Below are 15,936 nucleotides of genomic sequence, written 5' to 3'. Positions count from 1 at the left end.
TCTTGAATCAGTATCTTTGTCTGTTCATTTTATGCAGCCACTAGTGTGAAGCCCGAGTCCAGTGAAACATTGCTCAATATACGAAGCATTAAATCTTCAGCCTTCCTCTCACATTACGCTGACATGCCATGATTCTACTGAAATACAGTTAAAAGCTGCATCAAATCAAACTCATTCGTTCTTTGCAATAAGGTTGCTTATTGAATTATTCACATTAAGTAGTTAATTCTAAAAGATATATTTCATCTAGGGTAGCCTAGTGGTTAAAGCGTTCGCTCGTCACGCTGAAGACCCAGGTTCGATTCCCGACATGGGCACAATGTGTGAAGCCCATTTCTGGTGTCTCCCACAGTGATATTGCTGGAATACCATACTCACTCACTCACTCCTAGCCACAACTAGTCTTTAAGTGTCGTAGAAAGTCAGAACATATAGACCATTATCAACTGAGTAGCTGAAGGATAGGCTGGTGTAGTGGTCAATGTGTAACTCATCACATTATGGTTCTCGTGGAAGTTAGGTGTATAGCCGTTGCTTGCAACTTTGTGTCACCGTTGCATAGCCTGTTCATTTTCTAACGGGTGACAAAGCATTGCTGACTCACTGACAATTGTATTGCAGGTGATATTCTATGACAGTGACTGGAACCCAACTGTAGATCAACAGGCTATGGATCGAGCCCATCGTCTGGGCCAGACCAAGCAGGTCACTGTGTACAGGCTCATCTGTAAGGGGACTATTGAAGAGAGGATTCTACAGAGAGCCAAGGAGAAAAGCGAGGTAACGGATGCACAACTACTCATCTTGAATGTGGTTGGATATCATGAAAAGCCTGCTTTTTTTACACCAATAAAATTAACACCCCGCGACTAAATTTCATCTGTTGAAAAGCTCTTGGAGCTGTATTAACCATTATTAATATCACTCGGAACATGTAAGTAATTCTGTTGACAGTTTAGTGTAACTGAAGCCAATGACAGTTTATTGTAAGTTAAGCTGATGACAATTTAGTGTAAGTAATGCCGATGACAGTTTAGTGTAATTAAGGCAGATGACAGTTTAGTATTATTAAAATCGAAGACATTTAAGTGTAAGTAAGGTAGATGACAGTTTTGTGTAAGTAACGCTAATGACAGTTTATTGTGATTAACATCGATGACAGTTTAGTGGAAGTAAAACAGATGACAGTTTTGTGTAAGTAGTGCCGATGACAATTTACCTGGTAGTTGAAGTATAGTGGTGACAGTTTGGTTATTCTCAAAACAATTTGAATTAAAACAAAAACTGTATGAACTATGATTACAGGTAGTTGAACTTGGTATATGTTTCCAGATCCAGAGAATGGTTATTCAGGGGGGCAATTTCCGGCCTGACACACTCAAACCGAAGGAGGTTGTGTCCCTGCTTATTGATGATGATGAGATGGAAAAGAAATGTAAGTTATATAATTTAAATCAAATTCTCAAATTGTAATGATTTGGTTTCCTTGTAATACATGAAAGGGAGATCAGTTTATAACTTCTACATAACCAAATGACTTAGATACTTTTGCTTCTTACTGATACAATTGGGATGATTGAATCCTAATGCTCTAGGACCTTCAGCAAGGTCAGCAATCCATGCTTACCGTAAAAGGTGACTATGCTTGTCGTAAGAGGCGACTAACGGAATCAGGTGGTCAGGCTCGCTAACTTGGTTGATGCATGTCATCGTATCCCAATTGAGTTGATCGATGCTCAAGATGTCAATCTCTCAATTGTCTGGTCCAGACTCGATTATTTACAGCCCGCCATCATATAGCTATTTTGCTGAGTGCTGTGTTAAACAACATACAAACAACATACAAACAAACCTAATGCTCTAGTGACTAGTGAGAGGTAATGATATAATGATGCATGTTCTCTGCAGTACGATCACGGCAAGAAGAGAGAAGAGGGAGAGATGGCCAGAGCAAGGAAGACAGAAAACGAAAACGAGAATACAAGGTCAGTATGGTCAGCGATACAAGCACTGTACAGGGAACGGTAATTCTTTTTCCACTCCAAGCATTTGCCTGAATAATTGCATTCAGTCTCTTATATTTAACGTCAAGGGCTTATTGTCATAACCTGTATGTTAAAATTTATAGATTCGTGATCTTTTCATTGAAATAAGGGGGCAAGTGTGGCCCAGTCAGCTAAGGCGCCGCGATTCGCTGTCCAGAGTTGCGTCCCCTGGGCACGCCAGAAACCAATGATTGTGGGTTCGAATCCCAGTTCGCCCCGATAATGTTTCTTGGTTTGTCAGCACCATAACTTGCATTTTTCTGGTCAGCGGGATAAAAAACAAACATGGTGTCTCCTCCCTTTTTCTTCTTTCCTCTTTTTCACATTTCAATTGTTTGGAGGCAGCAGATTAGTAAACCAAGCATAAAAACAGTCTGGCCTGACAGAAATAACTGGCATACATAATGATGTCTAGATAAAATGTCCAGATTAGAATGTTTTATTGTGTTTCAGAAACGAGAAGGAAAGAGGTCCAAGGTGGATGATTCCAATCTGACAATCCCTGCCCCAGATACAGAGTCTGTTGCAAGTGTAGACTCTGTGTCAGTTCCAACTAGTCCACAAAGTGTGGTAAGTGGTGATTCAGTTTCCCCTAATGTGACCACAAACTGCCGTTGTTGCCCACCCCTAGATGTTTACCCATTTCCTTCTCCAGATGTCATTGACAGTCTAATTATTATGATAAAAATCAATAAGATAGTAATTTGTCATCCATGACATCCAGTGTCATCCTGCCCTTTCCAGCTTCTTAGTGCACATTGCTTGTAAGAATGTCAAACTAGAAAGAAGTGTCTTCATTGGTTCCTGAGAAAACTGTGTGATTTCGGAAACAGCTTACAATGTCAGTCATAAGTTTGCAGACTTAACCCAAACCCCAGCTTCACACCAGGAAAGGTTTCTTGTGTTTCATCAATTTTACCTATGATGCTGATGCTGTTCAATTTCAGACTGTAAATATAACAATTAGAGCTGTTATTTATTGACTTGAACTATGAAAACCCTGAGAAATTGATGTTGTCTGATGGAAAACAGTAAACCAACCAGGCCCCCAGCTTAGGGACTTAAGATTATGGGGTGGTGTGGGGTGGTAGCCAAGTGGTTTAAGTGTTTGCCTGTTCCACCGAAGAACCAAGTTTGATTCCCCAAATGGGTACAATGTTAAGCCCATTTCTGGTGTCCCCTAAAATGATATTGCTAGAATATTGCTGAAAGTGGTGTTGAACCTCACTCACTCACTCACTCACTCTTTTTATCCACTAATATTTTGAAGTGCTCACTTACTTCCTACCTGAGACAGCAACTCACAACAGACTCTAATTGTGTATGCTACTGGAACAATCGGGAATACATGTCATGCTATCCATCACTGGTTTGCCTGATACAGCCCCATACTACAGGCTTCTATCATGTGTCAGGTATTGCAGACTGCAGCATATATCCCTACTGCCTTGATCACTCACACATCTCGCCTGTGGGGATTCCAGGTTAGAATTGGCTCCAAGCAACCTATTCTGGTCATAATTATTGCTCAGTTCTTTTTTGTTGAACCTGTTGTCTAATTTATCCAAAGTCTATGTTAGATACCTATGAGGTCTGAAGATTGTGTTACGAAGATGCACATCTTGAGGAACTTACAGAGTAATCCAACAATCTGATAGTTTTACATTGGACATGTAATTAAAATTACTTTTTCAAGAAAGTCAAATGAAATCAATAATGATTGGTGGAAAGATTATTTCATGTTAGAGTTTGGAAGAGGTTTGAGACAATTGTATGTTTAACTTGCCTGTGATTGTAGGAATGGAACAACCTAGGCCATGGCATTCTTACTACTCAGTGGTGTGGAATTCATTTACTGTCCTTGGGACTTAAAGTGTGCTCCATGTTGAATTACAAATCAAGTGAAAAACTTTCTCTTTGAAACGGCATCTGCATGAAATTACTGTGAAAATAAGTCTACGAAATGAAATATCTATCTTCTGTTCAAATGTCATTAAGCTATCTACAGAATGTTAAGAATCTTGCCGATCATATTAGAGATACTTTTAAAAAGTATAAATGTTTCAAAGATGCCAGTAAAAATGTTTAAGTGCAAAAGAAATGCCTGGAGCAACCTGACACTTTAAAAACAGCGATGACAAAAATGTTGTCGCTGCTGTGCTGATAGTGAAGTAACTTATCTAAGCCTTCTGTAGAACTGCCATGATTTATCCATAGAGCCTTCCCCTTGCTTGTTGAAAGAGGAAGGAAATGGCAACTGATGTCTAGGATTGTAGATAGAGCATGTGTTGTCATCTTAAGAGTGAGACAATAGAACACTTTATCTGCGCTAACTCCCAGCAGGACTTGAGTTGTAGACAATGCTTCTTTGCCCTTGATATTTCGAGAGAAAGCATGTAGAGGTCTAATTTACACACATTCAACACATGTGATATATGCTGCTGTGAATTATGGGCTGATGCCTCTGTGTATGTCCTAATTAAGTTCCATATAAATTGTTTGCACTAATTTGACATCTGATTCAAAGTCATCTCCTGTTACTTGATAAAGTCATCATTCTTTTCTCATGTTCAAGAGCAACAGAAAATCTTGCACTTAACTCTAATAATTTGCCTAATTATTTTCACCTTATATAAATATACCATATTTGAAAAAAGTTGCAAACTTTGACATGTCTACTATTTGGTCCTTATTTAGACAACCACAACAATTTAGTAATTAGTCCTTTTGTAAAAACTTGTATCTTCGATGCACCTGTCCAATGTTTCAAAAGTCATAATCAAATCATTTCCGATTATTGAACAGGTTCGTTTCAGGTCTGAGAATAGCCTGTGAAGATACTGAATTCTTACAGATAAAGGATTAGAAAAAAATATTTCCAAACTTTATTACTTCTCCATTTCCCCCAAAGTCTTGGTCTGTGATCCGTGTAACAAAAGTAATTGGTCTTTCATAGTAGTGTCAGAGTCAGTTATGAGGTCAAATTTCTTCTAAATCTTCCAAATGTATGACATTCCCCAAGATAGGAGTACCTTTGTTGTAGCATAGTTGCCTATCAACTCCTCCTTAGATCAATGGAGTGCAACCTAACAATGTAGGTATCAGTGTAGTGTGTAACCTGATGAAGATGTCTCCTGCTGACAGATGGGTTCCAGGGTTTATCACCAGCCTCTGTGCCCCAGTGTTATTGTTTACCTTGTCTTCTTCTATCTACATACTGGGAATAACTGCTCAGGAGATCAAGACCTATATGCAGACACTTCTCACGGGTACTGTTTACATCAGTATGGTGTCAGATGTTTTGCTTGGAAAGTATGAAACCTTATCTGAATATATGAGAAAGGAAAACAATATGGATGTGTTACTTTTCATTTGTCACATACTCATTTTCTAAGTTGTATCATTTGTATAGTAGTCATACACATTTGATGCTCCAGTAATCTTAAGGTTTTAGCAATTATGCCTAGGCATGTACTAATACAGAGGATACATATCTGAAATACCTTGGATGTATTGAAGGACCAGCAGTTCACCAATGCAACTAGCCAGCACCAGGAAGGCTCTATATGGCTTCAGCTATAGCCAGCACCAGGAAGGCTCTGTATGGCTTCAGCTAGCCAGCAACAAAAAGTCTCTATATGCTTCAGTTAACCATCAACAGGAAGGCTCCACATGCTTCTGTTAACCCATCATCAAAAAGGCTCTATATGACCTCAGTTATCCAGCAACACAAATTCTCCATATGCTTCAGTTAACCATCAACAAGAAGGCTCTATATGGCCTCAGTTATCCAGCAACACAAAGTCTCGATATGCTTCAGTTAACCATCAACAAGAAGGCATCTATGGCCTCAGTTATCCAGCAACATAAAGTCTCTATATGCTTCAGTTAACCATCAACAAGAAGGCTCTATATGGCCTCAGTTATCCAGCAACACAAAGTCTCTATATGCTTCAGCTAGCGAGCAACAAGAAGGCTCTATGAAGACACAGTTAGTCAGTAACAATAATTCTCTTGGAGAGGTAATCATAAATTCCTTATGGTTTTATGAACTATATGGTTATTTTGTCTTTAGTGTATTCCTCCCCATTGTGTTTGGTGTAGTGTTTAAGTTAACATGTACTTCTCTCCTGCAGATGTCAGTGGGAAGTGAAGCTCTGTTTGCTGCCACGCATGAAGACAGCAGCAACGATGGAGGACTGGTCATAGTAGACGATGCCCACACATCATACCCACCAGGTAATCTTTCTCATAACACCGCCAGTGTTTGCTTGTTTAAAATGTCCATCTGATGAATCATAATCTTATCATCAAATAAGTCACCATAGCTTCAGATATAACATCCCTGGTGCAATTAACTGTACTGAGTTAAGGCCCTTAGCTGCTAGGATCTGCTGCTTGCGGGTTCAAATCCCAGATTCACTTAGCAAATATGTGCCCTCCGTTAGTCAGTATACTGCCCCCTTTCTGTTAGCTTCCACAGTCTTTAACCTGCAATACCTAGGGCTTGAGGAAAGTCACTGTCTTGTGTTTCAATCACAGAACATGAAATTGTTTTTCCTTCCATGAAATTAACCATTATTTTTACTTAAACAAAGCTGCATTTTGTATCTTTAGACAGGAATGAACATGACTATATATTGCTGTAAAGGTTAAGTGACCCTCCCATGTGTTGCTAATAAATGGGCTTTTGTGAGCCTTGATCCATGTTATTTCAACAAATCACACTATTAACTTATGTCTTTCTAAACACTTTAATAATTCGCACACTTCCTTTCAAGTCTGTATTGACACAAAATGATTGAAAATGCTTCCTTTGTCCCTTCCTGCCCCACATGAGATTTCCTGAATCAGGACAAGATGTATACGGAATTAACGACTTTGCCGAATGTCTGTGATGCTAATATTGTCACCTGGTGTTGATTCCAGTTGCCTCAACACCGACTCCACCAAGCAAAAGGGGGCGGGGCAGGGGCCGGCCCCGGGGATCTGGTGTCGGTCGGCGGCCCAGGGGGAGAGGCACAAAGAAAGCGCTAAGTGCAGCTGAGATTGCAGGGGCTCAAGCAGGGATGACTGCAGCCTATGCAGCACTGGGTTACAATGTTGCAAACATTGGTAAGTTGTACATGATTTGTACAGGAGAATTGTAAAGCAAATCCTTAAGTGTCACTTCCGGATTCCTGGATAACAGTTTCATTAATCTTTAGTTTTCCAAAGTTTCTGTTGTGACACAGTGAGTGTTGATAGTGAATATCGTATGAACCCCCTGTGGGAATAGGTCCTAAGCTACTTATGCTGGTCTTAAAAGGCAACCAAATGGATCAGGTGGTCGGGCTCAGTGACATGATTGATAGCGTGTCTGACAGTGTGAATTGTTGCTCACAATATCGGTCACTGAATTGTCTTGATCAGACTTCTATATATTCAGGGTTCCCATCATGTAGCTGGAATATTGCTCTGTGGGGTGTTAAACAAGAAACCAACATAAACTTACTGCTTAGATTCATGCTGTACAACTGCTCAGTAACTTATGGAGGGGCGGTCGGGTGGCCTAGTGGTTAAAGCGTTCACTCGTCACGCCGAAGACCCGGGTTCGATTCCTGAGATGGGTACAATGTGTGAAGCCATTTCTGTTGTCCTCCGCCGTGATATTGCTGGAATATTGCTAAAAGCGGCGTAAGACCATATTCACTCACTCACTCACTCACTCACTCACTCACTCACTCACTCATGCTGTGAAAAGGCGTGGTTGGAGCAAACAAACCCCTAAAACATACTGTAAATAATAATGAGGTATTAATTACCAAAAATGACCTATTGCCAAACAGAAATTAGTTCGAACAGAGAATATTTGTTGAAGCCTAAATTCAGAACAAGTTGAAAGTAAGACAAGCATACATGATTGAACACTGTATTTGATGAAGATAGATCTTGAATCTACCATGCCCACATTTATATCCGTACCTACTAGGGCTGCAACGAATACACAATGAGGCCAATACAATTCATATCGTGAATATAGGGTAACGAATACGAATATTTATTCACGAATACAATAACAAGTCAGCAGTTGATGATGTATAATATATTATATTCAGTGAAAAATATCAACATAAATTATTTGAAATGGTTGGATAATTATTAATATATTATACATTTATATACTGCATTTATCCAGGTACTAGTATCTGCTCAAATACGACAATGACCGGTGACCACAATATTGTCAAATTATATATATGAGTGTTGTCTTTAAAGAAATCTCAGCATATGATATGTTAAAGGGTATGTAGATGCACGTGACTGTATAATCGTAAATATTCGACTCTAGTGACCACGAATAACGAATTCAATTCATGAATAGAAACGTTCGATTCACCGAAGACGCGAGTGAATCGTAACAGCCCAGGTACCTACCACACCATAAGTGAATATATAAAAGTGCTGCAACTTGTTGAAGAAAACCTCAGTTAAGGTTTGAGTAAATCTGGACAAGGAGATAAATGTTAGTGAGATATTGATAGAAGCACAAATGCCAACAGTTCTCCTCAGTCATGAAGTACACAAAAATACAAAAGGGAATCATTTCAGTCCTCTATTGTATTGCGGAATCTTTTGCACATGATCTTGTACCAGTTAACACCAGCAGTACTGACATGCATATTCCATCATCATAAAGTCCAGCCAAGTGTAGACATGGCCTCTCGTGTGTATGCCAAGAAACAGGAAAACAGAACACCATCGCCTGATCTACAGCTGTTGCTAGAACACATTGTTCATAAACACTACACAGTACACGCACAGATGGGGACTATACTGAGGACATATCTGTCAACCTCCGCATTTTTGGCCCGTCTTGAAAGTTCTGGAGGTTTGCTAAACAAGCCTGTGTCCAAAACCCATGTGATACGCTCATCTTTGTTTGTTATGTTCATAGAACCCCTGGGAAAACAATGTAATCACTTACAGCAGGGTATTTGTTTGATTTCTTTCAACATCCCCTGCAAGGGATATTTTCACTGTATCAAGTTTAATGTTTTTGAGGAAAAGTCCACTTGCAAATGTATGGTATGGCTTAACAACAAAATGGATATGAAAAATGTAAAATTCAGCTGTCTGTCAAATTCTGCTCATATCAATTTGTTGTGTTATCTGTAAGATATTTAGGAAACAGATTTTTTTAATATTAATGGAACCAATTGAAATGAATTATCTAAACAGTTAAATGTGATTATTAAAATGATATTTTGCAGGGTCAACTGGTTCACCTCGAGCAGCTGGGTCTTTGCCAACATCAGGGAGAAGCACACCCACAGTGTGACAGACCATAAAAACAGATGCTTAGCATGGACAGTCATTTTAAAAGGGTTTACTCCATGATATTACTGTGGGGTACCTCAGGTGGTTTTAGCCAAGGAATGAATGGGGAAACTACTGGATGAAGATACACCAGTCTGTTGGAAGAGGAAAGATAATAACTAGTTCATGTTTAGACCAGTCTGTGCATTATATTTATCCCGGTCTGAAGACAGTAGACTTTTAGTTCCATTTGGCTTTTCAGACATATTGTGTTTTGATACGTGGCCATTGTTATATGTAGTTCATTTGACTTCGGAAAATGCACAGGAGCTGACTTTAGAAGGACAACCTTCAAGACTGATGCTTTCCACGGAGGAAAAGACTGATGAGGTGATCTTACGATACCTGTAGTCATTGTGACTGGAATCTTTTAAATGGACATATCACTGTCCATAGTTACCATGTAACACCATTAGAACCGATAGAGCCATGGGCAGTGCTGTTGAATCAATCTAGTGATATCCAGAGTTACCATGTAAATTCATGAGAACTGATCATAGCAATTGACAAATGCTATTCAGCCTATCTGGTGATGGTCATAGTTGCTAGGTTAGGTCATCAGAACTGGAACTTATAAGATATGGACAAATGATATTGTAATGTCCATAAATGTTTAAGTCAGCAGTTCTGTTACCTTCAGACCATGGACAAATGCTAATGAGTCAATTCTAGTATGCCCATGGGTGCTGTTTGGCCATCATGAGTAGTTGTTTGGCTGCTGTTTGCCATGATTAAGCACAAATCAAAATAAAGATAATTAAAGACCAATCTTGCAGATTTCCAGTTTAAGACTGGCAACCATTGAATCAATGACTGCTTGTTAGCTTCTGGAGACCACACAGTGGAATCATGAACAAATATATCTAAGGGTCAGTGAATACACTGGCTGGTGATCGTAAGGAAGTAGCCATGGTGTGTTGATAATGATGGTAGTGCATATGCATGTGAAGGTCAGAGTTTTTCAAATAAAATACTATATTTCTTTTTTAAGGCAACAAAGGAACAATTCATTTTCCTATGCAGATATGAATGAGTTGTTATAAGCTCAGATCTGAAATGTATTTAGAAAAGGATTTGTACATCAATATAAAAGAATAGGTTTGTTGTTGTTGCTGTATGTGAAGTTGTTGGTGGTGGACGATGTTGATTGTACAGTCTAGAACTCTGCAATCATGTCCAGCATACAGCTGCCTTTACTGATCTTCACCGGTTCACAAAATATGCAAGTTTGTATGTCCTAAATTATTGACAGGATAATTTCATTACTTATTCAAGGTTTTGTCATCAGATTGTACATATATCCATTACAATCATATTGTAGATAGAAGCTGTTTTCATGTTAAGTGAATCAGTGGAATAACGTTGTGTGAAAGAACAAAGGAACTTTGGTACCCAGAGAATCTCTTTTGCGGAAGAGTATCAGAAATGAAGATTGTCTCATTTGTGTCTAAATGTTTGTGAAGTATATTGGAAACTAATCTGTTTGTGTAAACTGAACATGAATAAAACATGCAGAGGATACATTCTGACGCATAGCTGCATGGAATCAAGTGTAAGATGTCAGTATTGAACATCCTGTAAAACTCGTGGCAGACTGAGTGTTGCCATGTCGAGGAAACAATTTTCTTACTAGAACCATAATATGTAATTTAGTGGAGGAATTTATTAGTTTTCAGTTCTAATGTCCCTTTCTTGGACAGGGACATTACCGGGTAATGTGGATTCGTGATTCAGTCAGTTGTTTGTCACAACCAAGGAACCATATACCATCATCACTTGATTGAGATGCAGCTGACCAATTTATGAAGGGACGGTCAAGGTGTTGCTTGTTAATGTTTGTCTTGGGTTATTCAGTGTTGTGAGGAGGTTGTGTTTGACAATGGCTTTCAGTCAGATGTGCTGCACCTGTTTGATAATTTCTGTGAGAGCAAGGTCTGTGCTCGGTCATAGATGTATTTCCCAGGAGAAATGTAGAGTAATGTTATATCGCATATGATCAACAGATCTTTTATGAATCGTCATATGAGAATGATAAATTCTCTGGTTTACATCATTCTGATTTTCCTTTACAGAAAGGAGTAAATTTGAAAACATCTTTTTTCATTATGATTTCGAAATAAATACTTGGTGAAGATAAACTAAACATGTTTGACACATGAACCTAAAATGTCAATGGTCAGGACTGAAAAATTCTATGAATATGATATTTATATGTGGACGAGAGATATGGCATGACAAAGTGTATTCCTTCTGTGACACGTTGAGAACATCGGATGTACCGGCTTATAATGTTAAATAAATATGCCTTGGAAAACATATGACTTAAGACAGATTTCCTTCTCGTGTTGAAAATCTAAGTTTTCCCACTGAGAGCTACATATAGAAGTTCATAGTACCCTACAAGCCTCAGACATCTTTTCATACATAAAAGATAGGGACTAGTGTAGTCTGTCCTTTTTACAGTCCAAGGAAAATTGCTTCAGGTGACTCAAAACCCTGATTTGAAAGAACTCCAGACCATTGAGCATTGTCCTCCTTGAAGGACCATATTATTTCATGTAAGGGGTAGGGGGAGGGGGAGTAAGTGAGTGATATACTTAAGCTTATCCTATGAAATGTCTAGTAGATGTTAAATGTTAATTTATGCCCTGTAGTAAAACATACATTTAAGAGATCATTCCAAAATTGTTCTTGTATAAAGAGACAAGGATTGATGAGATTTATGAGACTTTTACAAAATATTGTTGAATGCGAGTTACTACTATTGTCATGACAACTACATTTTCACCTACCATTTTCAAAATTAATGTATTCAACAACATGAAATGATACGCAGTCATGTAATGATTTGGTTATTTTAAAACTGACAAATGTTATTTATGATTTTGTTGCATGTTCCTCTGTTATGTAAATTGAATGATAGGAACTTGCATGTATTTGTTAAATTTTTGGTTACATTACGAAGACTTGGTGCAGCATCAAGTTGATATGTGGTCACACTGTTACCCAATCATGAAATGTTGGCACAGAGTTGACATAAGGCTGTGTGATATTGTGTTCTGCCTGGCTGAGAGTTGTCATGCTGTGATCTTCAGGAAGCATACACTGGCATACCACGCAGGAAGCTGTGACTACAGTGAACTGTTTTAACCCAGGGGTATTTGTGTTGCTGAACTGTGTTTTCACAACTGTTGGCATAGAGGTCATCATTGATCCATGAGTTGTTAGTCTGTCGGTGATTGATATTAAAAGATATGTTTTGTATTTGTAGGTTTATGGTGTATGTTTGTTTTGCAAATGCGAGGGCTAGGAAAAGTACAAATGAACCTACGTCAAATGACAGTTCTGCATTGAGAAACTTCACTAAATCATGAGTATTTGAATTGAAAAAAAGGAAATTTATTTTATACATTTGAAAATCATAATTGTGTTGGTAACGGTTAACCTGCTTGTGTGTATTTTTCAAAGGACACTATCAGCTCAAATTGTTGTCATATGTCTAGTTCTCTTCACATAAACTAAACCTTTCATCATTATCACTCATGAATTTGCACTTGTGGGTCACACACTGATAGGTCCAAGTTGTTGATAAATATCATTATAGGTCCAAATGTAATTTGGCAATTCGTTTCTTTTTATACCATTTTCAGTCGTAGTAACAGGTGTAAATGATAATTTAAACCATTTGGACTCAATGTGCATTTAATGTCAATCAGGATTATCTGAAGACACAGTCATACAGCCATCAAGATGACACTCCACACCACACCAGTGAGGTGGCATCTTCTGTCATATCTGTTCATGATTTGTAGATATGATTAAACTATTTTTACACTTGCATCGGTTTTTGTTGTTTGAATTGGTCTCCAGCAACCTGTGCTGGTCGTAAGAGGAGGCTAAATGGGTCGGATTGCCAGGCGCAGTGACTTGGTTGATTGAGGAGTATGGTACCGCTCACCATGTCGACAATTGGATTGTCTGGTTCCGACTCGATTATTTACAGGCCGCCGTCATATAGCTAGAACACTGCAATTTGAAGTGTCGGTCATTGATAGAGTGTGATAGCAATTTCTCAACTGTAAAGTAGATGACACAGTTTATGAAACATGCGTTGTTTTGGCCGCATCGAAAGACAGCAACCTTTAAGAACAAACCGGATCAGTGTTGCATGATCTCAATAAGGACTGGAAACAGTGGCAGCTTCAATGTGTAGAATGTATCTCTTGTTACTCAATCATCCAGTAAGTCGAGTCTACAACTGCACAACAGTAAACTACGTTTGTAACGAACACGCTTAAAACGAACTGACCGATATAACGAACTTATTTTTTAGTCCTGGCCATGTGTTGTATTTATATGCTGTATAAATGCTTATAACGAACTAAGGTTATTACGAACTAAAATTAGTGGTCCCTTTGAGTTCCTTATAACCGTAGTTTACTGTATGTGAACACTATACATCTCCAATACAAAATACCATTACTTGTTATGGTTTGTAGATAAATCAGCTCACTGATTTCAAACCAAGAAGCCTGTGATGATTCGGGTTTGGAATTGGTTCCCAGCAAGCGATGCAGGTCTTAGAGCTGGGAGTGGTTTGATAGGGTGTACATGTGCCCCGACGGCGTGGATCGTTGCTCACAATATCAACAACTGGTCAAGACTATATACAGGTCGCCGTAAAACAAATGGCCTTTTTAATATTTCAGTAAATAAAGCGTCAAAACCCTTTCCATATCCAATACAGAGTCGGTTGTACGATTCCGACTATATCCTGAGCATGTGTTCATGAATCACTATCAATTAGTAATGATACCAGGTCTTCGCGAAAAGGTGAGCGTATCCTGCCCCACCGGTAGCACCCGTCACAAACACATGCAAAGTCATGCATTAAACCGCCTGGGAAACTATTTTGTTAAATGGTTTTGTTAAGCAGTTTGTGCTGTGATATTGTCAGCAAGTGTGGAAGGAAGTCTCTCATTTACATATTTTTGTCCTCTTAACATTTGTCAAGTTTCAACACCAGAAAGGTTTGTTTTATTAAGTGGTTAACATCTTAAAGGACTTTCGGCTACCCTCTCACATTCAGCTGAAAAGTCCTGGATTAATTAGCAACTATAGCAACATTGTCGATAAAGTCTACTGAGACTACGGTTCACCTTTATTGTTAGACTTGCACAAGTCTATAAGGCAATATAATTATAAGTTTAAATCATACTTTCTAGATGATACAAGTTGTTCCTATAAAAGACTATGTACTGACCGCTGATGTAGAATTGCCTACTATTAGGACAGAATTACTGTTCATCCAAGGCGTTATCATTCAGCACAGCCTCTTAGCAAGGCTTCCTTATTGTCGACATTACTAACGACACTAGTGAGAAGTTCAATGTCCAAGTAGGCGCTTTACCAAGAGAATGTCCCAGTGCATTCCGGAAATAGGAGTCATTTTGTCAGTGACAGAATTCTTCACGCCTGATCTGCCCGCCGTTATGTTTCCAGGAACTGTAATGTAACTTGCTGTCATCAGTGTTTTGACATGTGAGACCGGGTTGAAAATTTAAAGAAAGCGGCCCTTTCACAAAACAAAAACGACAGACACCGAGGATTGGAACATGCGTATATTTTGTCAACCGTGCCATCATCTGAAGGAATAGTTGTAAAAACCAGCGCAAACTCTCAGTTAAGTCGTTGCATGAGACGTTAGGATTTCTTGAATCTTCAGTGCCTGGGTTTGTTCACCCCACAGTACATCAGTATATATTCATGGATTATAGACCCGTGAAGATCCGGGGTAGAATAGGTCTTGAGCTACCCATGCTTGCCGTAAGAGGCGACTAACGGGATCGGGTGGTCAGGCTGGCTGACTTGGTTGAAGCATGTCATCGATCCCAATTGCGTGGATCGATGCTCATGATGTCAATCACTGGATTGTGCGGCGTTAAACAACAAACACATGTAGTAGATATTTCTTCTGATTATAGAAATGGTTTCGTCGCTTTTATTGAAATACACCGTTTGTGAGAGAAACGACTCGCTACAGCCGATGTGCAAGTTAACAAGCCATGTTGAAAGACGGTTTGCGACGCGTGGCAGCAGGAAGAATGACAACTTTAAGACGAGCTTCAATTCCGCCGTTTTTGCAAGTACGGGCAATTTGAAGATAATTAGAAGTGTCATTCATTGAGAGAGTGTGACAGCAACTTCTCAACCGTAAGACAGATGACGACACGATTAATGAAACATGCGTTGTTTTGATCGCATCGAAGGACGGAGAAGCAGTTTCTTGCATGTGGCAATTTGGCGCTTTAGAAGCAAGCACTTTGTGTCCATTCAGAGCAACTGATGTTCGAACATTCATTTCATCTCGTAACCAGTGTTTGTATAAAGAAGTTGAGAATAAACTTGAATTTCTTCAACGCAAACCTAAATTTCTGAAGTATATGGCCATTTTAGAAGCAACAGTTAAAATTATCACCGTTTTGCGAAAAGAAAGCTTCTGTTAACGGTTGACACAATTTTGCAGCAGATG

General features: G+C 38.9%; 1 protein-coding gene across 1 annotated transcript in view; it reads left to right on the top strand.

Moving 5' to 3' along the window:
* The window catches only part of LOC139444184 (chromatin-remodeling ATPase INO80-like), a 63,028-nt gene extending 49,792 nt beyond the window's left edge, over nucleotides 1–13,236 (top strand). The window contains exons 31-37 of the mRNA XM_071225084.1: nucleotides 622–780; nucleotides 1,333–1,435; nucleotides 1,909–1,985; nucleotides 2,499–2,615; nucleotides 6,182–6,284; nucleotides 6,975–7,160; nucleotides 9,299–13,236. Coding sequence (XP_071081185.1) covers nucleotides 622–780; nucleotides 1,333–1,435; nucleotides 1,909–1,985; nucleotides 2,499–2,615; nucleotides 6,182–6,284; nucleotides 6,975–7,160; nucleotides 9,299–9,366 — 813 coding nt within the window. The 3' untranslated portion in view covers nucleotides 9,367–13,236. The remainder of the gene's footprint in view (nucleotides 1–621; nucleotides 781–1,332; nucleotides 1,436–1,908; nucleotides 1,986–2,498; nucleotides 2,616–6,181; nucleotides 6,285–6,974; nucleotides 7,161–9,298) is intronic.
* The last annotated feature ends 2,700 nt before the right edge of the window (nucleotides 13,237–15,936 follow it).

This window comes from Haliotis cracherodii, unplaced genomic scaffold (genome assembly GCF_022045235.1).
Source record: "Haliotis cracherodii isolate W230 unplaced genomic scaffold, xgHalCrac1.p SCAF_5, whole genome shotgun sequence".
Taxonomy (NCBI): domain Eukaryota; kingdom Metazoa; phylum Mollusca; class Gastropoda; order Lepetellida; family Haliotidae; genus Haliotis; species Haliotis cracherodii.
Note: the sequence above shows the minus strand (reverse complement) of the source record. Positions and strands in the feature narration are given on the sequence as shown.